General features: G+C 32.3%; 3 protein-coding genes across 3 annotated transcripts in view; 2 read left to right on the forward strand and 1 right to left on the reverse strand.

The window, feature by feature from the left end:
• The window catches only part of LOC130447709 (regulator of G-protein signaling loco), a 38,424-nt gene extending 31,388 nt beyond the window's left edge, over nt 1–7,036 (reverse strand). The window contains exons 1-3 of the mRNA XM_056784675.1: nt 6,333–7,036; nt 5,478–6,139; nt 3,878–4,614 (exon numbers count right to left, since the gene is read on the reverse strand). Coding sequence (XP_056640653.1) covers nt 3,878–4,614; nt 5,478–6,139; nt 6,333–6,775 — 1,842 coding nt within the window. The 5' untranslated portion in view covers nt 6,776–7,036. The remainder of the gene's footprint in view (nt 1–3,877; nt 4,615–5,477; nt 6,140–6,332) is intronic.
• A 186-nt stretch (nt 7,037–7,222) lies between these two features.
• On the forward strand, nt 7,223–10,616 carry LOC130447710 (spliceosome-associated protein CWC27 homolog). Its single transcript, XM_056784676.1, has 6 exons — nt 7,223–7,372; nt 7,426–7,967; nt 8,020–8,129; nt 8,183–8,417; nt 8,468–8,773; nt 10,379–10,616. The coding sequence occupies exons 1-6, from the start codon at nt 7,331–7,333 to the stop codon at nt 10,533–10,535; spliced, it is 1,392 nt and encodes a 463-aa protein (XP_056640654.1). The 5' UTR covers nt 7,223–7,330; the 3' UTR covers nt 10,536–10,616.
• An 11,446-nt stretch (nt 10,617–22,062) lies between these two features.
• On the forward strand, nt 22,063–26,413 carry LOC130447726 (neurogenic differentiation factor 1). Its single transcript, XM_056784699.1, has 4 exons — nt 22,063–22,192; nt 23,975–24,202; nt 25,673–25,845; nt 25,904–26,413. The coding sequence occupies exons 1-4, from the start codon at nt 22,190–22,192 to the stop codon at nt 26,235–26,237; spliced, it is 738 nt and encodes a 245-aa protein (XP_056640677.1). The 5' UTR covers nt 22,063–22,189; the 3' UTR covers nt 26,238–26,413.
• The last annotated feature ends 1,011 nt before the right edge of the window (nt 26,414–27,424 follow it).

Raw genomic sequence — 27,424 nt, forward strand, 5'->3', positions numbered from 1 at the left:
AAAAAACTACAAATCTATAAACGTGTATTAAAATAATATCAAAATTGTAAATTTTTCAAAATAAATCACTTCGTTTTTAATAAAAAAAGCTACAAATACAAAATTTTGAAAAAAAAAAACGAAAATTTGTTAAAAATCCCTAATTTTTCGTGTAGACCATGTATATAATTTCGCATTAAACCAAGAATCCATCAAATATATAGAAATAAATTCAAAATAGTTCGAAATTCTAAAAAAAATTTGTTATTCATATCAAAATAATTTTCTTAATTTTACGTATACACCTCGTATACGTTAATATTGAATAAAATTAACCTCATTAACGATTACGAAAACTCACTTACACGCATGTTTCCATTTCTAAAAACACTATTTCCAAACACACATTTCGTCAAATCCAAAATAAAACACAAAAAAATCACGCCCAAATTAATAACTATACGTGGTAATTTAAATAAATTAAATTAAAAATAAAAAGAAGAAGAACAATCAATCACGGATCGTATGGTGTACAATCACCGTAATTGACGCATCCTCGTCGAGGGGGGAATTTCGAGAAGGTTATTTATCAAGTCGGACATCCGCGCGTACAAATATTTTATCCGATGTACCTACTTCGAAAACGTTTCGATCACTGCTGGTAATTCGGACGACACGACACGAGGAGTCCGTGAGTTTCATGGAAGTGTGTTTATTTTAGATGAATTGGGTGCATCGCAATGGGATGTGGTTAATACCGGCGCGATCGTACAAAGAAACTGTCTAAGGTCGCCTATAATATGTTGAAATATTCATTTAAGGTTGGATTCGAATCATATACATATACAGGGTGTGGTTGAATGGTTGATTGAATCAATCAATTACGACTTTTCGTTCAATGAAAATTTATTCAGGTCATTGGTAAATTGCGTTCGAATAGAATTTAATATTGTTTTGGCAAGTATTCAGATCTACAAGGATATATGTCGTTTTAACGGATTTGTGGAAATATCTAGTGGGTTTTCACGAAAACAACGAGAATTTTATAGCGACACGTCCTCTTTTTATTTTTATTTTTTTTTTTAATTTTAAATCAAGACAAAATTGTTCGGTTTGTTTTGACTGAATTTAATGTTTGAATGTTGAGAAACATCTTATCAAAATGTTCGAAAATGTGTCAATATACAAGGTGTTGTTTGTAAAAATAACGAAAAAGGGGTCCAAACGCCATTTTTTTAATACAAAGTTTTCCTTTTGACAATTTTCGTTCATAAAAATTAAAACAAGCATTTAAGAAGCGGAACATTCAACTGAATTTGATGAATCTTATCAAAAAGTTCGAAAATGTGACAATATACAAGGTGTTGTTTGTAAAAATAACGAAAAAGGGGTCCAAACGCCATTTTTTTAATACAAAGTTTTCCTTTTGACAATTTTCGTTCATAAAAATTAAAACAAGCATTTAAGAAGCGGAACATTCAACTGAATTTGATGAATCTTATCAAAAAGTTCGAAAATGTGACAATATACAAGGTGTTGTTTGTAAAAATAACGAAAAAGGGGTCCAAACGCCATTTTTTTAATACAAAGTTTTCCTTTTGACAATTTTCGTTCGAAAAAATTAAAACAAGCATTTCAGAAGCGGAACATTCAACTGAATTTGATGAATCTTATCAAAAAGTTCGAAAATGTGACAATGTACAAGGTGTTGTTTGTAAAAATAACGAAAAAGGGGTCCAAACGCCATTTTTTTAATACAAAGTTTTCCTTTTGACAATTTTCGTTCATAAAAATTAAAACAAGCATTTAAGAAGCGGAACATTCAACTGAATTTGATGAATCTTATCAAAAAGTTCGAAAATGTGACAATATACAAGGTGTTGTTTGTAAAAATAACGAAAAAGGGGTCCAAACGTCATTTTTTTAATACAAAGTTTTCCTTTTGACAATTTTCGTTCGAAAAAATTAAAACAAGCATTACAGAAGCGGAACATTCAACTGAATTTGATGAATCTTATCAAAAAGTTCGAAAATGTGACAATATACAAGTGTTGTTTGTAAAAATAACGAAAAAGGGGTCCAAACGCCATTTTTTTAATACAAAGTTTTCCTTTTGACAATTTTCGTTCATAAAAATTAAAACAAGCATTTAAGAAGCGGAACATTCAACTGAATTTGATGAATCTTATCAAAAAGTTCGAAAATGTGACAATGTACAAGGTGTTGTTTGTAAAAATAACGAAAAAGGGGTCCAAACGCCATTTTTTTAATACAAAGTTTTCCTTTTGACAATTTTCGTTCATAAAAATTAAAACAAGCATTTAAGAAGCGGAACATTCAACTGAATTTGATGAATCTTATCAAAAAGTTCGAAAATGTGACAATATACAAGGTGTTGTTTGTAAAAATAACGAAAAAGGGGTCCAAACGTCATTTTTTTAATACAAAGTTTTCCTTTTGACAATTTTCGTTCGAAAAAATTAAAACAAGCATTACAGAAGCGGAACATTCAACTGAATTTGATGAATCTTATCAAAAAGTTCGAAAATGTGACAATATACAAGTGTTGTTTGTAAAAATAACGAAAAAGGGGTCCAAACGCCATTTTTTTAATACAAAGTTTTCCTTTTGACAATTTTCGTTCATAAAAATTAAAACAAGCATTTAAGAAGCGGAATATTCTACAGAAAATGAAATTTCTTGATGTTAGTCGAAAATGTTTTGATATATAAGGTGTTGATTTGAAAAATAACAATAATGGACTCCAAATATATTACGAACTCGTCAACTGAAATACACCATGAAGCCGGTACTGTTCTATTATGTTAATAGAATCTGAAGTGTGCCGGACATAATTCCCGAGATCACCATGTACAATATGTTTTTTTTATATATGTATACGCCGGAAATTTCTTTATATTGTTTTTATGACCAGATTACAATAAGTTGTGACTGTTGTTTTAGATATAATTTCAGATAAGACCTTCCTCCTAGAAAATGATTATAGTGTATATAAACGAGTCTAGAAGTCAATAAAGGATCTGATATCATCCCGAACACACCGGGATAGACAATTAAATCAAACTTTGAACTTAAATAAATTAGTAAATAGTTAAGTGTTAGTTAATAGTGTAGTGTATAAATAAATCAAGTAAATAAGTGTCAAAATTCACCCAATCGTTGAAAAAATGGTTAAATAAATGAGAAAACCATTAAAATATGATAATATACGACGTATTATATAAAATAATAATAATACCGTATATAGAAATGAGAAAAAATATTTAGTTTAGATAAAAATCAAGGAAAATCGAGACAATTTGACAGTATGTATAAATTATGTGTATTTAATAGTAAGTTATTACGTAGTTTAATGAATAGTTAAGTGTTGGTGAAAAAATTAGTGAATAGTGTTGTGTATTTAGTGTTAATTTATAAATTAATCAAGTAAATAAGTGTAAAAATTCACCCAATCGTTTAAAAACTGTTTAAATAAATAAGAAAAACATTAAAATATGATAATATACGAGGTATTACATAAAATAACTATAACAGAGTATATAGAAATGGGAAAAAATATTTAGTTTAGATAAAAATCGAGACAATATAACAGTATGTGTAAATGATATGTGTTTAGTCATAAGTTATTACGTAGTTTAATGAATAGTTAAGTGTTGGTGAAAAAATTAGTGAATAGTGTTGTGTATTTAGTGTTAATTTATAAATAAATCAAGTAAATAAGCATCGAAATTCACTAAATCGTTGAAAAAACGTTTAAATAAATAAGAAAAACATTAAAATATGATAGTATACAAGGTATTATATAAAATAACACAACGTAAACAATAAAAATCCATCACAACTGCAACCGAGATAAAAAAAAAAAAAATAAACTCACCGATTCTTCATCGTTTTCTTTATTCCTTTCGTTGGATCGAATTTGCGTGACAGTTTTCCTTTCGCGGTAACTCAAATCCTGCAAACTTCCGTACCCCAATTTTTCCTCCCCGTCGAAATTAACCCCTTTATCGAAATTATTCAATTCCTCGCAACTGTAATTCAATTTGAATCCGTAAACTTTCGGACTCAATTTATTATCGATAATATTTTTATTGCATTTATCGAGATTATCGCAGCTGTTGATTTTCAGATGTTTTTTTATTTTTTTATGTTCGAACGGAGCTTTGAAGATGCTCAATAGATTCGAGAGTTCGTTGCTTTTCGAACTGTGCATCGATATATCGTCAGATGAACCGTTTTTGTGATCCAAGTTTGTCGAAAATTCTCTGGTAGATAATTTTTTCGGACTCTCCGGACAATCTACCGCCCTTTCTCGGTACGTTTCCGTATCGATTTTTTGCGTATTATCTTCCGAACTAACGGAAATTCGTTTCGATTTTATATTGTTCGATACGAAAATTGGTTTGGAATCGCATGCCCTTATGTTGTTTAAATTATTTAATTTTTTATCTAGCGAAGCGTTTTCTTGGGGGGTATCTAAACCTTCTAATAAAAAATTCGACGCGTCTATACCGACGGGTCTGTTAACGTTGGTTTGAGGAAGAAAATGACGATGTTGGGGGAATTCTACTACCAAAATTCGATCGCTCACGTTACCGCAATCGTCTCTAAAGCCTGTAAAGGAAATTAAAAGTCGTAACATCTATTTAGATCTATAGAATTGAGGTATGAATTTGTCAAAATCGAAATTTAAACGTCACTAATGTCGAATAGTAGTTTGTCAATGGATTCAAATAACTTCCACATGAAAAAGAAGATGATAAAGACAATCAAGGTCGAAAATTAGCAACAGAAATTGAAGAATAAGTCAATAGAGAAAAGCATTAACCATAATCTGATGACTTTTTTGTGATGATAACGTCGGATTAAACTCCAAAGCCGATGCTGTCCTGTTTAATATGTTTCAATTTTTATAAATTTCGAGATTTTATTTCAATATTTGTTCTAGAAAAATTTTAATCATCGAAATCGAATTTTAAACGTCACTAGTGTCAAATAGTAGCTCGTCAATAGATTCAAATAACTTCCACATAAAAAGAAGACGATAAACACAATCCAGATCGAAAATTAGCAACAGAAAATGAAGAAAACGAAGAATAAGTCACTAGAAAAAAGTATTAACCACAATCTGATGACTTTTTTGTGATAATAACGTCGGATTACACTCCAAATCCGGTCCTGTCCTGTTTAATATGTTTCAATTTTAATAAATTTCGAGATTTTATGTCAAAACTTGTTCTAGAAGAATCTAAACCATAGAAATCGAAATTTAAACGTCACTAGTGTCAAATAGTAGCTTGTCAATAGATTCAAATAACTTAATAAACAAGAAAAATTATTTTTAATGATATAATACAATTAAATCAAATTTTGAAAATTGTCTTGGCAGTGAACGTGTCAAATTAATACTACGAAAAAATTGTTATATCAGGTCTAATTTGATGGAAAAAAGATTAATTTCAGAAAATTCGTCTCACCTATTCCAGAATCGGAGTTACTGGAAGCACTCGGTTGGGGAGAATTAGCAGCTACACGTCCGAAGTTTTCCCCGTTCTGCAATTTGTACATATTTTGAATCAAACTGACGATATACAAAGCGCTCCCCGGGAATTCCATACAATGACCGTTTACTGTATTCTTCGTACAATCTATTTTGAATTTAGCAGCTCTAGCTGCATGTACGTTGTGATCTATAATCTTCGGATTGATAACGAATACGTGACAACTATTCGTTATCTCCATATTATTGTTCACATACTTTTGATTCCAACTATTTTCTCCATTTTCGTTGCTGAAGGTGGTGGTTACTAAACCGAAATATCGAGACTCTTTATCTGCTGTCGATCCTACATACAAAACTCTATTAGTCGGGTATATAGCCAGGATTTGATTAGCCGCGTTTTTTAGAGTCAAACACGTCGGTAGGATCGTCATTAGAATAGCCGTAGGGGCTCGTTTCTCTTGTCTCAATTTCCTGATGCAACTACAAACCGTTTGTAATCTACAACTCGGTAAGAGAGGATTAGGCATCTCTATTGTACCTAAATAACCAACTAGAGCTTTGTATTCGATAGGATTTGCTTCGTCTTCCATAGGAACATTGAAATGTCTGTCTGGAATCGGAGATGGATACACACACCTCGAAAAAAAGCCAGACATTAGTTACTAGAATCATTGAATCGAATAACTAGTAGTTAGAAACATAATTTTAATTTCTTTACCAACCAAACTTCAAAAATAATTATTTAGTTAAGCATTTTATGTACAATCATTTATTATATTGAAAAAAATTATTAACTTGATTTTATTTAATAATAATTTATAAGACTTACCCAGCCCTATCAGAAACACCAATTGATTGTTTGGCTAAATTTTTATTATCAACATTAATTCTATTAAAATCTTTACGTGCCCTTGGTTTATGTGTATATTTTGGTTTCCTATTATTTACAAGTCGGCTAAATTCCAATTCTTCGTCACTACTATCCGAAAAATAGTTCTCTGCTATCGTCATTTTAATAGGGCCTACGTAATTTCCAATAAGGCTAGCGACTGCATCGTGCGTTATCTTCGAAACTGAAGTACCATTAACTGATATAAGCAAATCACCTGCTCTTAATCCGGCTTGATCTGCTGGTGAATTAGCTACTATACAGGATAAAATGCACGGTTGTTGTCCTGATATGGTGAAACCAAATCCGTTTGGTCCTCGTATAATTTCTACTGTTTTTATTCCGTGATTAGGTCGTTTCTTTCGTCTTCTAATAGGATGCATTTCGTTTTAATTTGTAGATATATGTTTGAAGTAATCGTAACTAAACACTACCGAAAATTATGATTTTATAACTTGTAATATACTTTCTCTACACGTCATTTACTCAATAAAAAAAACCACATTCCTAACATATTTTTTGAAATGCCCCTAGGGAAGATGCTAGATGCCAGATGCAAACTTTAAATTCTTACAGCTTACTGCATATTTCTTAAAGTTGTTGTCAACAACCAATACGAAATCTTTTATGTCATACGACTTACGGTATCGGTGTAATGGTAACTGAGAGATGAAATAGTTTCCGATACTACCCGAATCAACGGACCATGGCTTTGCTATTTAGGTAAGTCGATAATCGGGTAACTTCGGATACGTTTTTCGATGTTCTAACCATAAACAAACTGTCTTGTAATAGATAATTATTGTATTAAAAACGCTTCTTTCCATTGAACGACATGAACGAAAAAAGAAGAACCACTATAACCCCATTTTATTTGTTTTCAAAATAAACTTATAATTATATTGTTTGTTACCAAAACGTTCTAATAAGTATAAGAAATGAGTAGTATTTATATACTAGAACCTCCGACGTCTGGAAAAGTTAGCAATAACTTTAAGAAAGTGAACAATTAATTTAACATATTCATTTTTAGGTTCTCCTAAAGACAACAGTTGGCGATATTGATATCGAATTATGGTCTAAAGAAACACCAAAAGCTTGCCGAAACTTCATACAATTATGTTTGGAGGGCTATTACGACAATTTAACATTTCACAGAGTAGTAAAAGGTTTCATAGTCCAAGGAGGTGATCCCAACGGTGATGGTACAGGTGGTGAATCGATATATGGAGCGCCGTTTAAAGATGAATTTCATCAACGTATCAAGTTCACTAGGAGAGGTTTATTGGCGATGGCGAATGCAGGAAAAGATGACAACGGTTCTCAATTTTTTTTTACATTAGGTCCAACCCCGGAATTACAAAATAAACACACTATATTCGGGAAAGTAACGGGAGAAACGGTGTTTAACATGCTTAAATTAGAAGAAGGATTAATAGAAGATGAAAAACCTGTGTACCCTCATAAAATAATCAAAACGGAAGTTTTAAATAATCCGTTTCCCGATATTGTACCTAGAATTAAAGAAGTTGAACCAGAGGAGAAGGTTAGGAAGGAAAAAAAATCAGGTGTCAAGTATGTATTTGTTCACTTATATTGCATTTAAATTGAAGTTCTTATTTATTAGGAATTTTAAGTTATTGTCATTCGGAGCTGAAGCAGAAGAAGACGAAGAAGAATCTAGTAGAGAAAATCAAAAATTTGTCGGCAAAGGAAAATCTACTCATGATGTTTTAGGTATAAATAAAAATATGTTCACTTATAATGAAATATTGATTTATAATTTTCAGATGATCCTAAATTGAGTTCGAAAACGCAATCTGAAGTTTTGGAAGGCACTGAACCAAACGTAGAACCTGAAGTACAATTGGAAAATATTAAAAAAAAACTTCAAGCTAAAAACCAAACAAAATCGAAAGGTTTTAAACGACCAATCAGTTCTAAGGAGCTTAAGGAAACTGATAATGATGATTTTGAGGAATACTATCTAGGAAAAGATGAAAAATTGGAGAAAAAAAGAAAAATGTAATTATGAAATTAGCTAAAATTCAAAATTGATTTTTTTTGTCTTGTAGGGAAGAAATCAAAGAAGAAATTAAGAATGTTAAAAAAGATTATCACAAGAACAAACTGAAGAAGGAGGAGGAGAAAACAGTGGAACAAAAAGAGGAAGAGGTGAAAAGTGAAGTAGTCAAACAATATAAAGAAGAATACAATTCTTATAAAGTTAAGAAGCAACAATTACCTAATAAGGGATCCGATAGGGAGCAATTTACCTTGTCGTTATTAGATAAATTTAAAAAGAAATTGCACAGTTTGAAAGAAAAGGAACCGAGTAAAGAAGATGGAGAATCTGTGGATAATTTAGATGACGAATCTTGGTAAAAAATTTAATTTCAAATAATTCAGTGACAAAATAAATCAACTACATTTCTAATTTTTGAATTTGAATAATTATAGCATAAAAAAAGTGAATCAATATTTTTTGATAATATATACCATTGCCAATATTACATGGTAATAAAATATGGTCCTCAGTTTTTTAACCCATAACTAATATGGATGGGTCATTTTGGATTTGAAACTTGTTGTTTCCGTTCCCATCGAGTATTGGTCAGGATATTTTCCGAAGTACAATATCAGTAGGAAGGAAAGTGAATCAGTTTTTACTATTTTTTGATTATTCATAGAAATCATGAAACTTCCCTGCATTTTTCGAGGGTTCCTTCAGCTTTGGCAGAAATTGAAATTTGTTGCATTTTCATGGATAGTTCTTTGATAAAATCTTTGGTGCTAAAGCTGTATTGTAATAATCCTTTATTACAACTCCAATAAACCAGGAGTAAATTCTTTGGATTATAAATGTGCTAATTTTACTAAAAGTGGTAGAACAAGAAGGTTTTTTAATTATTTGGTATGCAGTTGTGAATCTAGTTCCCAATCATGATTTTCTTTTGTATAAAATCAATAAAAGTTTATAATTTCTTTTAAAATATTGTTTGGAACTTCCCCAATGGATAATTTAGTCATTTATATCATTAATAGTCTGAAAAAGTGATTAAAAAAATTTTTTGTTATAATGAAAAGGCAGTACAAAAAATAGGAGTCTAGTCCAAAAATCTCATTTTGTTTAGCACATATCAGCTGGAATGATTGGAAATTCAAAACTTTCACTATAATATCCACATATGGCCCCAAAAAATTGATTATTTCCAACACAACATGGAAAATTAACAAACTTTTCTCCGCAATTTTCCTAATTGACATTTCAAAGGTAGCTTGAAACGCAGGTGTGATTTTTTTGGTCCTTCATATGTTTTTTGATATTTTCTCGATAATATCCCCCCACAACTCTAACAACTGAGTATTTATAACACAACAAAGAGAATCGGTAATGCCTTTTAGTACTTTTCTTTTGGAACTACCCTGTATTAACATTTTAGGCTGTATAATCAGAAACATCAATAATTTAGATAAACAACATATAAATGTAGCTCAAGACTCATCTTTGTCCCTTATGTCTATAACTAAAAAGCAGTTTGATAAGTAGGTATCGTATTGTGTTTTAGAGTCAAAAATATTATTATGTCTAGTGTGTAACTGCTTAAAACTGTGATTTTTTTAGTCCTTCATGTATGTTTTTGACATTTTCTCCACAATATCTATCCACAGCTCTAAGAAATTGAGTATTTTAGTCACAAGAAAGAAAATTGACAATTTCTTTTAGTACTTCTCTTTTGAAACTTTCCTGTATTGAAAATTCAGGTTGCATAAGTAGGAGTATCAATGAATCATTTGAAAAATTCTCTAAACACTTCTACAAATGAATAAAATTTCCAATATATTTATGGAGCTAATGATAGAAACAATTATTCAAAAATGATAAATTGTAAAAGAAAACAACACCAAACGAGCAGTAATTATGTTCTAAACTTTCAAATATAAATATAGATCACTTAGTTTTTGGGTTTTATTATCTATTCCAGGCTTTCACATAATCTTCGATTTGAAGAGGACACTCCTATATTAGCGAAAGACGCAAATACCAAAGATGATGATTGGTTCGAAATTTACGATCCTAGACATCCTTTGACTAAACGGAGACGCGGAGAAGGTGGAGGTTCTTCGAAAAGTAAAAAGTGATTGTATACATTAAAATGTTTTATTTGTATGTAAATATTTACCTGTATTCGTATTATCATTAATAAAAAGTTATGTTTTTTAGTTTTTTTCCTTATAATTAATCCTAATTTATCCCTAAATGTTGTTATTTCTTACACAGCAGTGTTGATTACAATCAATCTAGGTTTTTTATATACATTTTATTTACATCTTCATATATATACATCATCTATCACTTATATCTTATAAAACCAACCATGTGCTAAAAAAAACCGGGAAAACCATATTTTTAACTTAACCTTACCTTTCTCAATAATAATCAACTACAAAAACAAAATTATGTACATAGAACATTAAACTACTATTTCTACAAATCAAGCGCCATCTCTATAAGAAAGCATTAACTTAAAATAACTCCTAAAGATTTCTATTATAACACTAAAAATTAAAATTGATTTATATTTTCACTAAATGTCAAAATACCTTACTGCTATTGATAAAAATTGTGAAGTAGCTAAGTTGCTTGGTTTGTTAGGTTATTCTTCTTTTTCAATGTAATGAGTCTGAACATCGTATTAACTATAAAAGAAGACGAAAAGTTGACAGATAAATCTGGGAAAACGTCAAAATTTAAACGTTTTATAATGTTGATTTATGTTAATAAGCAAATATTTTTAAAACCCATTAATTTTCAATTAAATAAAAATAGATTATGTTATCGTAAGAGATTAAGAAGTGAATTACAAAAAAATTATGTATTTATACTAGTGGTGGGAACACCAATTACCTAAAATATACGCGACCGTTCTAAAAATAAACCAGGATCAAATGACTATCGAGATGATTTCATTAAAAAATTTCGGTATATATAACATATTAACCTTTATAAAGATTATTTCGTACTAATTTTACAATAAAATATTGTTTTTTATCATGTGATATTGACAATTTTCAATTCAAATTATTGGGATATACTTCATACCCGATTTAGGATCATAATAAAACAAGTTAGTTTAGCGTTTTCGCAGTCGTAGAATTCATTTATCAAAGTCTGAGATGTCGGAAATTATTACTTCCGGTTTAACTACTAATTGGATTAGTTGACTTCCGGTTTGACTTTTTGAACTGGATTTATAAAGGTTTTATTTTGGGTATCTCATTTTGATATTATTAAGCAGACTGAGGATCGAATTAATTTTTAGGTTAGGTTTACTTTAGCTTCAATTTAGTTATTTTTCATTGAAATGCGATATTTTTCCAGTAAAGAGAAACTTTCGTTTCGAATAACTCATAAATCCAGTTAAAAATAAACGAAGTGGAAGTAAACCTATCTAATTAAAGGTAAAACCTGAAGTACTTATTTCCGATATTTGGAACCTCGAAAACTAGATTCTGCGACCTTGTAAACACATAATTAAGAATTATTTCTGCTATTATATTATTATCACGTGACCAGGAACACTATTCAGAATACGATAACGTTATCAAGATGGAGACTGTTTTTATCGAAAGTCTTAGAAAATGTAAGAAATTTTTTAGATCTGTTTACAAAAAAAAAACAGTTCCAAAAATAAGTTATCATCTCTATTAATAAAGACTGTCGTTAATCGAGAGATGGGAAACGATAAAATAGTTACTACTGTTACTTAATAACCAGTTGTGTACCTCTACTACGATTTCATAAAAAAATTTAAACAAAAGTGTTTCATGTTTAATAGGGAGGATTATTATAAACAAAAATTAAAAAAAAATAATGGAATATTAAATATAATAGTTTTGTAAAACATTAGAAGTCTTTATAATAACCATAAAGACGTTTATTTGGGATTTCGTGTGCATTAAATAACTTCACAAAATTTTGTACAAGTATGATTAGTTGCCTAACTAACACTAAGTGTATTACTAGTTGCCTAAAATAAGATTTACTCGAAACGAAAGATTAATTGAAAAATTTTTACAAAAATATTATTATGTATTGATGGTGGAGAGCAGGAAGAATTATATTTTTAAACTTGGAAAAAATAAATGAAATAGGAATGAAAATATTAATGAGTATATATATATATATATATATATATATATATATATATATATATATATATATATATATAAATAATGGGTTTACCAACCTTACGATAGCTCGGTATACGAGTTATTTTGAGAGATATCAATAAATGTTTAAGAAAAAATAAAAGATTATCGATCTCCGTCGTATACAGGGTGAATAAAAACTACCCTATATTTGTAAAGTACATTGAATAAATCGTCAAAAATTTAGACACAATTAAAAATCATAAATGCAAATCTTAGAATTAGCACGCTATCTCGTCGTCGTTATCGACGATTCCACAGCGACGCTGGTTAGGAGAAGTCACCCCTCGACTTACCCTTCATGAATTTTTTATCGTTAATCCCATCTATTGTCATTTCTAAACCCTAATTAATTTCGATGAGAGGATTAATGAACGCGTGTCAAACAAATTATACTTAGATTATTTCGCAGTTGTCTTCCCACGATTTTCAAGAAAAATAAATTTTATTCAAAGAGGGTTTTTGTTGTTTTTATATTTTATAATCACACAGGTCTGCACAAATCAAGATTTGTTTCAACTGCGTGAAACATTTTTGTCGATTATATATAAAAAATGTAAATGTTCGTTGGTCTCGCTAAAACTCGTGAACGGCTGGACAGATTTGGTCTTGAATTAATTGTGGAAATCCAGAGAAGGTTCAAAATTTGTATAAATATGAAAATGCTCGGAATTAAATATAAAAAAAAACAATTTTGTTTACAATTTCCGGTACGTCTCGACTTTACAATAACTATAAATAAATCGCAAGGCCAGTCGTTGGAAGTTTGAGGAATAAACTTCTTTATATAAAAGTTCAGGCTTTTTATTTTTGGATTGAGACGGTATGAAGGACACAAATATGATAAGCCACCCCACGACGATTATCATTAAACTCCGGAGATACCGGAAGTGGCCATTATCTCAAGAAGGCAAGCAGATATCGAACCATGGATAACTTTGTTCGATAGAACTCATCAATAACTATCTATGTGCGAAAAGTCGTGATGATTGACGCATGCGCAGAAGAGCTTCTGTGTAAAAAGTATGCAAATGCATTATTTTCACAAAAAATCAATAAATAAAATGAAAATTTAGTGATTTTTGTTTAGGTTTAGTCAATCGTCATGACTTTTCACACACAGATAGATCTTGATTTTCCTGAGATAATATCCACTTCCGGTATCTCCGGAAGTAAATGTTTCCGCATAAACATGCTTTTGCCGTACGAAGTTCATTCAAGGAAGAGTTCAAAATTCAGAAACGAGCGCCAAGCGCCCCCTGTTTCGTCTTGTATTCACATAATTTAGGGAAGTTACATCGTAACGTACATGGTCGGTTGGTAGCACTGATTGACGTTTGACAGGTGTCTGTGGTAATATTATTTGAATTAAAAGTTGGAAATATAAAATTTATTATTGATGAGATGAAATTTTTCGGACATATACGAAAAACCTATGCAGTCAATTACTTGCGTAGTTAGAATGGATGAAGAATATACGAGGTTTGATCAGAAATATGTTTTTTACATTTTTATTTTCTTGGGAGTTAATAATTCGAAAATAAAAGTTAGAAACGCTGCGAGATAACCTACGGAAAGGATCATAAACAAAAAATAGTAACTTTTCAAATCTCGTTTCGCGAAATTTTTTTCTTCATTGTCCCCAATTTGGTTTCTCTCCCGACAAGCGAATAAATGTCTGTATTTGGCGATAATGTACTCCAAAAATCCGCTTTCCAAAATTCTCTTTATAATCGTATCGAAATATTCGTAATAAGCGTGATTATCCGGCATTAAGAAACCCAATTGGTAAGTAGCTATTGGGAAACGATTCATCCCATCATACACCAACGGTTGGGTGATGAAAACTACTTCCGCCCAAGCGGTCGCGAAACGTTCTTTGTACGCCAAAGCTGGTAAATTGTAGAAAGAATCGGTTTCTACGAATTCGATTCTATCGTATATTTTCGAATCCGATTGAAATAGAAATTGAGCCGTGTAAAATAGTTTGAGTGGAATATCGGATTTGATGAAATCTTCCATGTTTTTTATGGGTTTTTCGTACAAAGAAGTAGCAGTGAAACTCGTCATTTTCGCCTGGCGATAAGTCAATTCCAAAAGGCAGAAGAATAGGTGAAAACCTGCAAAAAATGTTGAGCATTAGCTATTGTAAATACAATGTCAACGTCAAGTCAATGTCAATGTCAACGTCAACGTCAACGTCAATGTCAATGTCAATGTCAATGTCAATGTCAATGTCAATGTCAATGTCAACGTCAATGTCAACGTCAACGTCAATATTAACGTCAATGTCAACGTCAACGTCAACGTCAATGTCAACAAGAATTCAACGTGAAAATGGACACAAGTGATAAAGCTGTTCAATTGGTCACCACATTGCAACAAGGGGAAAATCAACGAGAAGTTTCTACTGGTAACTTTAATCGAGGACGCGATTCTGAAAGATAAAGAAGTTTCACGTCCCATTGGTGTTTAAGTCCAACAAGAATTCAGAGAAACTCTAGGAATGGCCAAATAGTGAGAAGAAGCCAACTTTGGGCCAAAAGCCCCAGCTACTTGCCCCCCATTAACTCCATTCCACCTGTAGCGTTGCATAAAAGATAAAACGTGGATTTTGGAGGAGGTTTCTGTATGGTTTGGGCGGGGTTGTTATAGGCGAAAAATTCACCCTAATGCAGTACAATGCCCGTCCACATATTGCAGGTATCGTTCGGCAGTATTTACAGTATGGCGAAATTGCCTTTATGGTGTGACAAGCGCCTAGCCCGGATTTAAATCCTATCGAGTATTTATGGGATGAGCTTAAGAGGAAAGTTCGAAATCCAGCGATTGAGTTGAATTTTCTACCGGCGATCATTTTTTTGAGATCAGTAGTCACTAGGAGGCTAAATTTGGACTATACGGTGGATGAAGAGGTGTAATTTGTCCAATTTAACCATCGTTGCGAATCGGTTAATTGTCTTGGTGAAACAGTGGTTTTTTCCTCGACTTATGAGGTTTTTTTCGCGATTTTTGCACTTGAACGATCCAACAACTCTATGTTGTATTCGTTATTGATTTTATCTCCTTTTTGGAGATAGTCGATGAGTAATATTCTATAATATTGAAGCCATAACCTTTCCAGCTGACTGTTGTGTCTTTGGACGCTTCGGACGTGGTTCACCAGCTGTAGATGATCGTTTTGATTCCGGAGCTAAGTGATGGATCTCAGGAAACTTCAATTCACCATTAAATATAATTTTTTTGACGTTTTTTGGAGTAATATTCTCAATTGGACAACCAAAACGTTCACCATCATCTGTGTCAGCCATTACTGAGCTTGTACAGTATTTTTTTTATCAAGAATCAATGATAAATTAACACAGATTGTTTTTGAATCCATTTTTTTGAAAATAACTTCACTTAAATGCTTGTCACTTTTTTCTGACAAATCGAGATGTCAAAAATTTGACACAAAGTCTTTCGAAAGCTGGTACTTCTTAAACGTCAAATGGATTTGACAATGACAGCGCCATCTGTGTCATTCATAATCAACCAATTGAGATATCGATTTATTTTTGACAGGAATCGATTGAAATCGATATATAAGTTCCATGTTTGTAGGAAATATACGGGGTTTAATTGAGTAGTAAATTCGTTTTCGACATTTTTCTTTTAGAAATTGATTGTGATTCTGTTGAATTTCTGTAGAAATGTTTTTTTTTTGATACGAGAAAATCGAAAAAGATACTGGTTGTTCAAAAAAAAATTTTTACGAGCGGAAAATTATATTTTCCAGAAAATTATATATTTTATACGGAAACTAACATCATTTTTGGATTTTTTTGAACAAAAATCCATGATTTGTATATTAAAAAAAATGTTAAACTCACCAATTAGAATCCGCAAATTCCATGAGATCGGCAATTTAGCCACAGGTACGTTTAGATCGAAACTTACAACTTTCATAAAAGTTTCAACAAACGAATTACCATAAAATTTCCTATCGGAATTTTTAGTTAATTTCCCTAATAGATAAAGCAACAACGAAACTCCTACAAGGATCAGATACAAACAAACCCAAACTTCGGGATTGTAAATTAAAAAATTATATTTCCACACCGGTATTTTCGACGGTTTAGGTATCAACATGTAAAATTTATCATATTTAATCGGTACGAACAAATATTTTTGTTGTAGGAAAAAATTTACGGTCAAAGTTGTATCGATTAACCCGCTATCGAAATCTTCGATTGCCGTATCAAATCGATACTCGGTGATTTCGTCCAAATAAGCTTGATTGTGATGATATGTAATCTCGAACGAATCGGTTGAAAACACTGATAATAATTCGCTTAATATTCCAATCGGTTCGTTTGTTTTATTCGATTTTAAAGCGAACGGGGTTTCGTACGCGAAACCGATTCTAAAAGGACATCTCTTGAAATCGTTTTTTATATCCGGTGCAATCGATTTTAATCGATATATAAATCCGTCATCGATGAATTCGTTTATTTTTTTATATTTTATTTTATTACCGCATCTACTTTTTTTATAATTTATAGTAAATATTTCGATTTTTGTATCGAGTGGTAAAACAAATATGTTTTTATAAAAATGGAAACTCCACAGTAGCTTTGAAATCCATATTAAATCGTCACGTGAGTTTGATATAATTATATAATTAGATAAAACTGGTTTCCATAGTAAATGATCAGCTGCTATTACAGAAAATGTCGTATTTAATTCATTTAGGGATTCGTATGATATAGTAAAAACGTTTGGTGTACTTGTAATCTCATGTAGTAAATCCACGTTGTTTGTCCTAATTTTTATATGTGGAAATCTCGAATTTATTCCATTAGATTTGTTTTTCTTTTCGATTAAAACAAATAAGTTGTTGGTAGTTATTTCAATATAACGATCTAAACATCTAGATAAAAGGTTTCCTTCGGAAAATCTATTAAAAATTATTAAAATTATTATTTTAAAAATAAACATTTTCATAGCTTGGTGATCGACTAACTGATTATTAGTATCATCATATTTTGATTATATATAAGTAGTTTTAGGGTTTTTATACAGTATACAGGGTGAAACATAAAATATTCGTTATATGAAGAAAGATACAAAATGATGAAACTGATGCAGAAACTTTAAATTCAATAGATGCAGATCTAAAAATCTGTTTCCAAAATAAAGGAGTAACTACAGACGTTCATGTACAAAGAAATTATAAAACTTATGCAAAAATATAGTAATAAATCATGGAAATCTGGAAACTGAATAATGAGAGACTAGATGGGGTCTCCACACAACTTGGGAATGGTTTTCATAGCAAACAGGAACCAATAAGAAACGAAACTTTTTAAAATTTATTGAAAAGTAGGTGTCTGGAATTCTATTAGCGGAGGTGTTCTCCAGGGATGCATTTTGTAGCCTGTACATCAACTATCTACTCAAGTTGTGGAATCAGTTACCAAGACATTATTTGGAAGCAATCTGATTGAGTTTGAATTAGCAAAGACCCTGGCTGTTATTTTTACAAAAAAATCTGACAATGGGAAAATAGGAAAAAGGTCGCTGATCTGGCACCGTTCCACTGATACTACCATTCCCACTTAGAGGATCATTTGGAAGATCTACTCGACTGGTCGAACTCGTCTGCAGACGCCCAAAACGTCAATTAATTGACTCTTTTGTTTGCAATCCTGTGGAATCAGCTACCAAGAAACATGTTTCCTGAACATTACAATGTACAGATGTTTCAAGATCAATATCCACAGCTATTCGATTGTGATAGATGTGCAGCGTCGACTATGATGCGATATCTACAAGAGAATCCATGGAGTGGCATCGGAAAGAAAAGGTTAAGAACACCACCAACTGCCTTTATAATATTGACAGTTTCTTTTTCTTGCTTATTGTTGTAGCTAAGTGTTCCTGGGTCTTCTTTCATTAGTTTTTGCTAACCCCCTGCTATTTTTTTACTTTATATCTTTTTGTACATTACCCAGGTTCTAAATTAATTTCACCTGGTCTGTCATTGCCATCAAGACTGCTATCAAGAAGTTTTGTTTATGATCGATTGAAATAAAGCAGCTGAAGTGTTTTCCAAGTCTCTTCGTAAATTTAAAGTTGTCCTAAATTGAATTGAATCATCACAATAGAAGAGAGTTTTTCAATGTTTCTCGTCCTTAAAATGACCTAAAGGACCACCCTGTATTATACTATCCATCCAAGTTGATTCAGGTTTATTATACATGAATAAAATATAGTTAATGATCTGATTTGTATAGCATATTGAAAATTAACTTTTCGTGTGCATCCGGTATGTTGTAGATGATTTGTTTTAGAACAAACACACACAAATCTACCGAAAACTTGTTTAATTTTAGGTTAGAATTATGGAAGACGCCTATATATCTGTCAGACAAGTATTGGGACTAATTTTTTTCAAGCCTCAATTGAAAAATTATAAAAACACAACATCACCTATACGAGGATGGTTCGGGAAGTACCTAGACTGACTTAGAAATAACGATGGATGAAACGTGGTCCCTCACTTCATATCCGAAACAAAAGTAGAACTAAAATAATGGACCAAAGACTGTTTATGGTTGATTACATCAATTATAATTAAAAAAAATTGAAAATAAATATAAAATACAAACAATTTATAGTGATGATAAACTTAATGAGGTTTGAAAGACTTCGTAAATTTACAGTTGTCTTAACTTGAATTAAATCATCACAATCGAAGAAAACAATATGTTGAAGAGATTTTTTTAATGTTTCTCGTCCTTCAAATGACAAAAAAGGTCCACCCTGTATTGTACTAATGTCGAAATGAATGTTAATGTATTACCTAATCCATCCAAGTTGATTCAGGTTTATTATGCATGAATAAAATATAGTTAATGATCTGATTTGTATCACATATTGAAAATTAACTTTTCGTGTTCATTTGGTATGTTGTAGATGATTTGTTTTACAACAAACACACACAATTATATGGATCACTCGTTTAATTTTAGGTTAGAATTATGGAAGACGCCTTTAAACCTGTCAGACACGTATTGGGACTAATAAAAAAATTGAAAATAAATATTAAATACAAACAATTTATAGTGATGATAAACTTAATGAGGTTAGAATTTATAGTAATAAATAAGTATTCGATAATGGTGCTTCGCTGTGGTAAAAGCTATTATGGATCATTCTATAGGGTACTAAAATCAACACTCTGTATATTATTTCGTTGTATTAGCATTTATTGTCGCAAAATATTTTATTTTCCGAGTGACGAATACAAAAATTCTCGAAAGTGACATATCCTTTCGAAATATTCCCTGTAGTATTTTTATCTGTCGTACAAAATATTATCCATAGATAAAATCGGTTGTTGTTGCTCACTTCCCCAAACTAATACGAAAACAAAAACTATTTTGACAATCTGGCGGGCACGCGGTGGGTGGACATCCGTCATTTTACGAGATATCCACCCGTCAATCAAAAAATAAACGACTGACATGAACGTGTACAAATTGTTGTATTAGATTTATTTTTTAAACACCCTCATATAATAAAAATTTTGATATAAATCGATTCGATATTTCTTAAAAAACTAGTAATGAATAAAAAGCTCGATCAGGTGATTTCCGGCACGTTCGAGTGTAGGGACGCGTGTCGAGTCACGTGGCTATAGAAAAACTGCCCTTTTTAGTCATAAAAATAATATTAGTATTGAAAATGCACCCTTCGTCGTTGCTCATATAAATTTGCATCGTTTTTTTTTATATTAAAAAACCTATCGAACCAATTTTATAGATTATAAAAGAAATTTGTATGTAGGGGTGCAAATTTTGGGCTAATAGACTTTCCAAAATATGGATTGTCTGGTGGAAGGATATAATTTGTTGTTGACGATGATGATGAACGTTCAGGTAGTCCAAAAAACATCAAAAGAGTCCACAAATTGGTCAAATCTATTGCGTAAGTTAGCTAAAGTCGTAAATATGACCACAGGGAAGATTTTTTCAAAGTGGATCAAAAATAACAACGTTTTGATGGTTCAAAGCACTATTTGGTCATGATAAAAGAGATTTTTTGCGTCGATAAGTGAAAATAGATGAAACATGGATCCTCTACTCCATTCCGGAATCAAAACGATCAAGATCTGAGTGGACTGCAGTCGGTGAACCAGATTTAAAGCGTCCAAAAGCACAATAATCACCACCTGGGAACGTTATAGCTTCAATATTATGGAATATTATTCATCGACTATCTCCAAAAGGGATAGAAAATCAAAAGCAAACACTCAAAAGTGTTGTTGGATCGTTTAAATACAAAAATTAAAGAAAAACGACCTCAAATGTCGAAGAAGAAACCATAGTAATACCAAGACAATGCACTGATTCACAAGTCGATGACAACGACGGTTAAATTGAGCAAATCGCTTCCTCATCCACCGTATAGTCTAGATCTGGTCCTCAACGACTCGTAAGTAAGAAATTCAGTTCAAATGAGGAAACAATTGCTGAAACTGAAACCTATTTTGAGGCTGCAAGTACGGCATCGAAAAGTTAGAGAAGCGTTGGAATGCTGAATAAAATCGATTTTCGCCAAAGAAAAAACAAAAGAAGTTGAAGAAAATTCCGAGGAAAGTGCAATGATCAAAATCAACTTAATCTATAGGTCTTTAACGTAAAAATTGGGCTTACAACTTTCGTGTAAGGTTCCATTTCACCGAAAAACTTTACGCGAAGCGTTCAGACCTCAGATCGCCGAAGCTACGCCGTTTACAGTGATTCGGCTCGCGCGATATAGTTTAATCTTTCGTTGTATAAATTGTTTTGTTGAATTTTGTTTATTGTTTTACCTCCTCAACATTAAGAGTGGGTAAACGGCTAAAAATTTGTATATCCAGGGTTGCATTTATATAAAATACCATTAAAGTTCTGAGGGTGCTTCAGTAAACACTAATATTATAGAGAAATACCTGCAAAAGCGAGATAAGCCAGTAGACACGCCCTCACCCTATTTTCACACCCCTAAAAGGCAATAATATACGATGTGATGAAAATACGTTTCTATATAATTAATTTTGGATTTCAAACACGACGTTTCGTCGTGTACTACGAACAGCTTCTTCAGGGAAACAATCAAATAGTCCAATTAGTTGAAAGTTAGTATATAGTCTAGAGAAATGATATTTTCAGGTAAAATTTTCGTAAATTCTGTAGAAACAAACATTTTTTTCATTTTTTTCTGAGACTGTATTTTCTATTAACCTCGAATAAGGGATCGGAAAAAAATCCAACGTACTTGAATAGTTAGGAGGAGTCACGACCTTCGAGTTCCACCCTAAATACCGTCCAGCATCCCTATTGGTCCTTCGTTCGGAGTCTGTATTTCGATGATAAGGAGAGTTTGAACGGGATGTGGAAATTGATATCTGGAATTTGTTGTTCCGGTCGAGTGTGTTTATGATCTCGTAGCAGGTCCGTTGTGGTGAAATACCGTGTGTTTAATATGTTTAGATTTTCCTCGAAAAGTTATTAGTTTTATATGCGGCGTAGCTGGATTTAAACAAAAATATACAAATGGTAAGTTGTAAGTAAAAAATTTTATTTAAAAAATTTAAAGCTGCTATATTTGATTAAATTTGGTACGAAATAAATAAAAATTCGGTTTTAATAGCTACCCTTTTTAAGGGTGATATACGAGGGTTGCTATTTGAGTTTTGATTGAACCAATTTCTATACCGATTCAGGTAGGAAAAGCCTGAAAGACTGTGCCTTGAAATGGATATTAAATAAATAGCAAAATAACATGTATATTCTTTCAATGTTAAGGATCGGAGAGAACTAAATTACCTTCTTCCCAACCTTAATACTTATCCATTCCATACATAAACCTATACCTGGTTTTGGTAAATTGCACGTGAAGTATTTCATTTACAAAATTTTAAGTTGCTATATTTGGTTAAATTTGAAACGGAATAAATAAAAATTCGGTTTTAGTTAATACCCTTTTTAAGGGTGATATACGAGGGTTGCTATTTAAGTTTTGATTGAACCAATTTCTATACCGATTCAGGTAGGAAAAGCCTGACAGACTGTACCTTGAAACGGACATTAAATAAATAGCAAAATAACATGTATATTCTTTCAATGTTAAGGATCGGAGAGAATTAAACTACCTACTTCCTAACCTTAATACATTTTTTAGATTTTATTATCCATCCTTTACATAAAATTATGCCTGGTTTTATGACTTGTAGCTCGGAAGCCTTTTTTTTTCACACACACATAGATCTTCCAATTTTTATCATTATATCATAAATTACGAGCCTAACGTCCATCTTTATTAGCATTCATCTGCAGCAGAAGTAACACTCTTCATCTGCATTATCTTTGTCAACTGTTGACTCATAGGAAGAGCTATTTTCACTTTCGGGAGAGGTCTATATTACGTGATATTTTGTGTTTGGTTTAATTTTTTTGAACGGCGAAGCTTTTGAGGTTAGTATCATCGTTGGGCTGTGGTATTTTCTAAATAACTGTCCATTGGATATATTCCGGAAGTTCTGGGCGTGAAAGCTCGAGGAAAAGCAGTTCCAAGAACCTCTGCTACTGAGTAAACGTCAAACGTTTTTCCTCCATCATTAAACAACCAAGACTCTACTATCTACTTGGCTGTAAAATGTTTTAAAAGGGCCATATATAGTTAAATCAAGTTGAGGTCCAAGAATAATAGAACGCGGAATTTTATTCATTTAACCAGCCAGTGGGATTGTTCCAGGAGGTGCACCAAATAGCATTCTATCTTTAAAAAAACTCAGGGGGATAGCAGCATTTCCTAGTAGTTTAATTCCTTTTGGTGCAACTATTTTTGACTGCTATTGAACAGTGTTTGCCTTAATTCCAAATCCTGTCCAAATTCGGGGTAATTGGTCCAAACATCTTTAATGTTGTCAAAAAATCAACTCATATCATAGTTTATCCTTAAATGTTTTTGATTCTCTGAAGAATGTGGTGAGGTTACCTTTAAACGTTCTGGAAACCTCCCTAAAGCTTATTTTTTTGCTGGATCTTCACTTTAAATTTAATTCCAAAATATAACAGTCTCCCTAACAATCACTGTACCCATCAATTCGACGTTTTGACTGTTGTTTGATCTGATGTATTGTAGTGGAGGATGGTCCGTCCTCTGCAGCAAAAGCTGGTGTACCATTGAGAATTGACCTTTCCACGCGGCTCTAATGCAACGGCGACGACATGTCCAGGTATTCGGCGATTGTTTGACCAACTTTTGTTGAATTTAACTCATCTTAAATGATTTTAGGATTCATATATATAGATTTATAAATGTGATGCTTGTTACAGCCAATGTTGACCCAGTCCAACGTTTCCAGTTCGTCAGACATGGATTGGAGTATAGACGGAGATAATACGGATGTTAGTACATCATCATCGCCGAATACGCAGAAAATAAATTACGTTCAAGATCAGGATTCGCTTTCCGACGATGACGATTTCTCCGACGAATTTTCCATTATAGATAGCGACGATGAAAAACGTACAGAACGACACCAATCTCATCAGATCATACAGGTATTTACTAACACACATTTAGTTGTTTTTTTTTATATTGTGACGTTGTTTATTCTAAAAATTGTACAAGTTTCGAATCTACAATTGGTCTAAGTACTAATGACTGTCCTAGAGTAGGAAAACTTCATCATTGAGCATGTCAGCCCCTCAAAAGACGTTACATAGATCAGAAGGACATTCCAGGAATTCCAAGCTGTCCAATGGGAATTCTAAATTACCTTTTCTTCTATAACCTCGTTATTAATGTTCCAGTAGCAAGAAATCTTAATCCTTTCCGATATTACTGACACACGTTTTAGGAAAAACCAACATGTGTGTGTATAAAATCGCAATTTTCATCGATTTGTAAAAGGAATATGACACAATCAAGGAAAACATAATATAATGGAAGACTTGAAAGTACTAATATAACTGACGAAGGTCACGAAAATGACCAGATTGAAAAATTAGCAGAAGCGAATAATCCAGAAGACTTAGATGGCTGAAAGACTTAGAGAGAATGTCGGAATCAAGGGCAACAAAGAAAATAATGAAGAGAAGGTAAATAACAGGAAAAAATGGAAAAAATCCATTAAAAGTGAAATAAATCAAGTTAAAAGAAGTTTTATTTTAAAAATTAAAAAAAAAACGATTAAAATCATGACCATCTTTTTGGTATATTACTCCATGACGTTTGAAGAGCCTTCCAGAGATCATCCAAAGAAATGGGATTCAATTTTCTAACTTTCCGATCCAGTTTATCCCACAATAATTCTATAGGATTAAGATCCGGAGCTTGTGGAGGCTATTTCAGTATTTCTAGCTCTATCTTTATCTTCATTTTTTAACTAGTTGAGGGAAAGCTCAGAAGGGTTAATATCTTGCTGAAACGCATACCCAAGGTCAATTAGGTGCATCCCAGAAGGGTGGGGAACCTTTTTATTCAAATCAGTAGTATTTGAGAGAGCTTTGGATGGATGTGGATCATATCAGCTGCCAAATAATCTAAGTTGGGTAAAAGCTCGTTCCTATTCATTTTGGACATGATGATTAGAGACTTTTTCTCTTCTTTAGAAGTTACTCGGGGCTTCCCAACCCATTTTCTGTCTTGGTTTGAACCGGTTTTTACAAAACGAGTGATGGCATCTGCGACAGTTAACTCGGTAGGGAGAAATCCCTCAGTGATGGACACTTAAGGGTTTACGGAGCGAGTTTTTGGTAATATAGACAATTTATGGACAGTTTGAATAATCTGGATTGCGATTAGTCGATGGCTTGGGGTTGCTGATTTTGATTGATAAAATATTGAAGCCTCGTGGTTTTGCTAGCATCCTGATCAAAGCTCGTCGATTTCTTGGGTCTGCTGGTGATTGATTCGTGGATGAAACAGAGGATAGTCCGTGGATTATCTTGAGGTTAAGGTTGGAAGGTGGAAGTTTGTGCAAAGTTATCAGTTTTTCGTGGTTATTATATTATAAAAATAAATTTTAGGTATCGATGGAAATCCAATCGAAAGGCGTGGTGAAAAAAATTTTCACAAACAGCAGAGAGCGTTGGAGACAACAAAACGTTAGCGGGGCGTTCGCCGAGCTTCGCAAGCTCGTACCGACGCATCCCCCGGATAAAAAGTTATCCAAAAACGAGATACTCAGAATGGCGATCAGGTTAATTAAATTACAACAATAGATTATGTTAAATATATGATTGATTTAATATTTTTAGGTATATTAGACTACTTACTAATGTATTAGAATGGCAAAATAACAATTCGTTACCGGTTTGCGTGAAAACTGAAGACGCCGTTTCCAATCATTCTCGTTTCATTCCTGGTTTACATACACTTCGAACCAGAGCGAGATTACGTCGAAATATTAACAATAGTCATCAGATTACAATATGCGATCGTAATGGAAATAATTTACTGATGATAGCTCCTAATAATCATTTACCGCACAGGAGATGCATCGACTTTAAACAAGGAAGAGTTAAAATTGAAATTAAAGATAAGGAAGATGATGATTCGAAGGAAAATGTGAAGATAACGGAGGAGATTTAAACGATTTTGGAAAAGGAAGGTGTCGAGGATCGGTAAAGGCATATATCATCAATTATAGCAGCTAAAGGATTGTAGAATATCCTTCCATTAATTCAATTACCAAAAACGGGGTATTTTAAGGGATAATCCACCCTATTTTTGATGTTATGAATAAAATAAATATATATCAGCAATCATTCACTAGTTTCCTTTCGCTTTTCTAATCCTAGTGGTCATATTCCATCTTTTTTCTTTGTTTTTACAAGACGAAGATGAATGATGATCCTAAGAAATAAATCTGGCGATTGCTATGATCATCAAGAACTTTCTGAATGTCGTTGGTGATTGAAAGAGGTGTAATCACTTCAAAACATCCTTTCTATTCACCAAATTTCTGATTGTACGAGGTTTAGCTTTAATTAATTAGCTGCTGGCTCTGCTAGGTGATGTAGCCAATCCCAACAACGTTCACTATGAGTTGTTCAAGCTGCTGGCTCCGCTAGGTGCTGTATCGAATCCTAACAACGTTCACTTCGAGTTGTTCAAGCTACTGGCTCCACTAGGTGCTGTAGCCAATCCCAACAACGTTCACTTCGAGTTGTCCAACTGCTGGCTTCGCTAGGTGCTGTAGCTAATCCCAACAACGTTCAGTTCGAGTTTTGTTAAGTTAATCGTGAAATTTTTGAGTGATTGGAACACATTTACGGAAATGAATCTCTGAAGGGACCAACCTTGAACGAGTGGTTAAAAAAATTTCGGAAAGAAGTGACTTTCTCGCCTGGAACGCTTGTGGATATCGAGTTTGTAGTTTGACAGGTTGAATGATAGCTGACGAGCCGTCAATCTCCAATTTTGAGAGTAAAATGTTGATATGTGTAGGAAAATCGTACTGAAGTTATCGATTCCAAAATAGAAAGCAAAGAATACAGCGAGGATTGATTGGGGCCAGAATAAAGAAGATATTTTCTTAACCGAATATGATTTGACGTGAAACTCGAATCTCGAAGCTAGCAGGAGAACCGAGAACAAAAATCGAGATCAAATGTGAAACTAACGATGATTATTTTCTGTGATTCCAGAAAAATCGTTGCACTCCAGGTTCAAAATTACTTAAGGGCTCAATACTTTACAATGCAAAAAATGCACAATTATTTGCCAATTGGAATCAAAACTATTTCGCAATTACTTGAGGGCATATTAACTGGAAA

This window comes from Diorhabda sublineata, chromosome 8 (genome assembly GCF_026230105.1).
Source record: "Diorhabda sublineata isolate icDioSubl1.1 chromosome 8, icDioSubl1.1, whole genome shotgun sequence".
NCBI lineage: Eukaryota > Metazoa > Arthropoda > Insecta > Coleoptera > Chrysomelidae > Diorhabda > Diorhabda sublineata.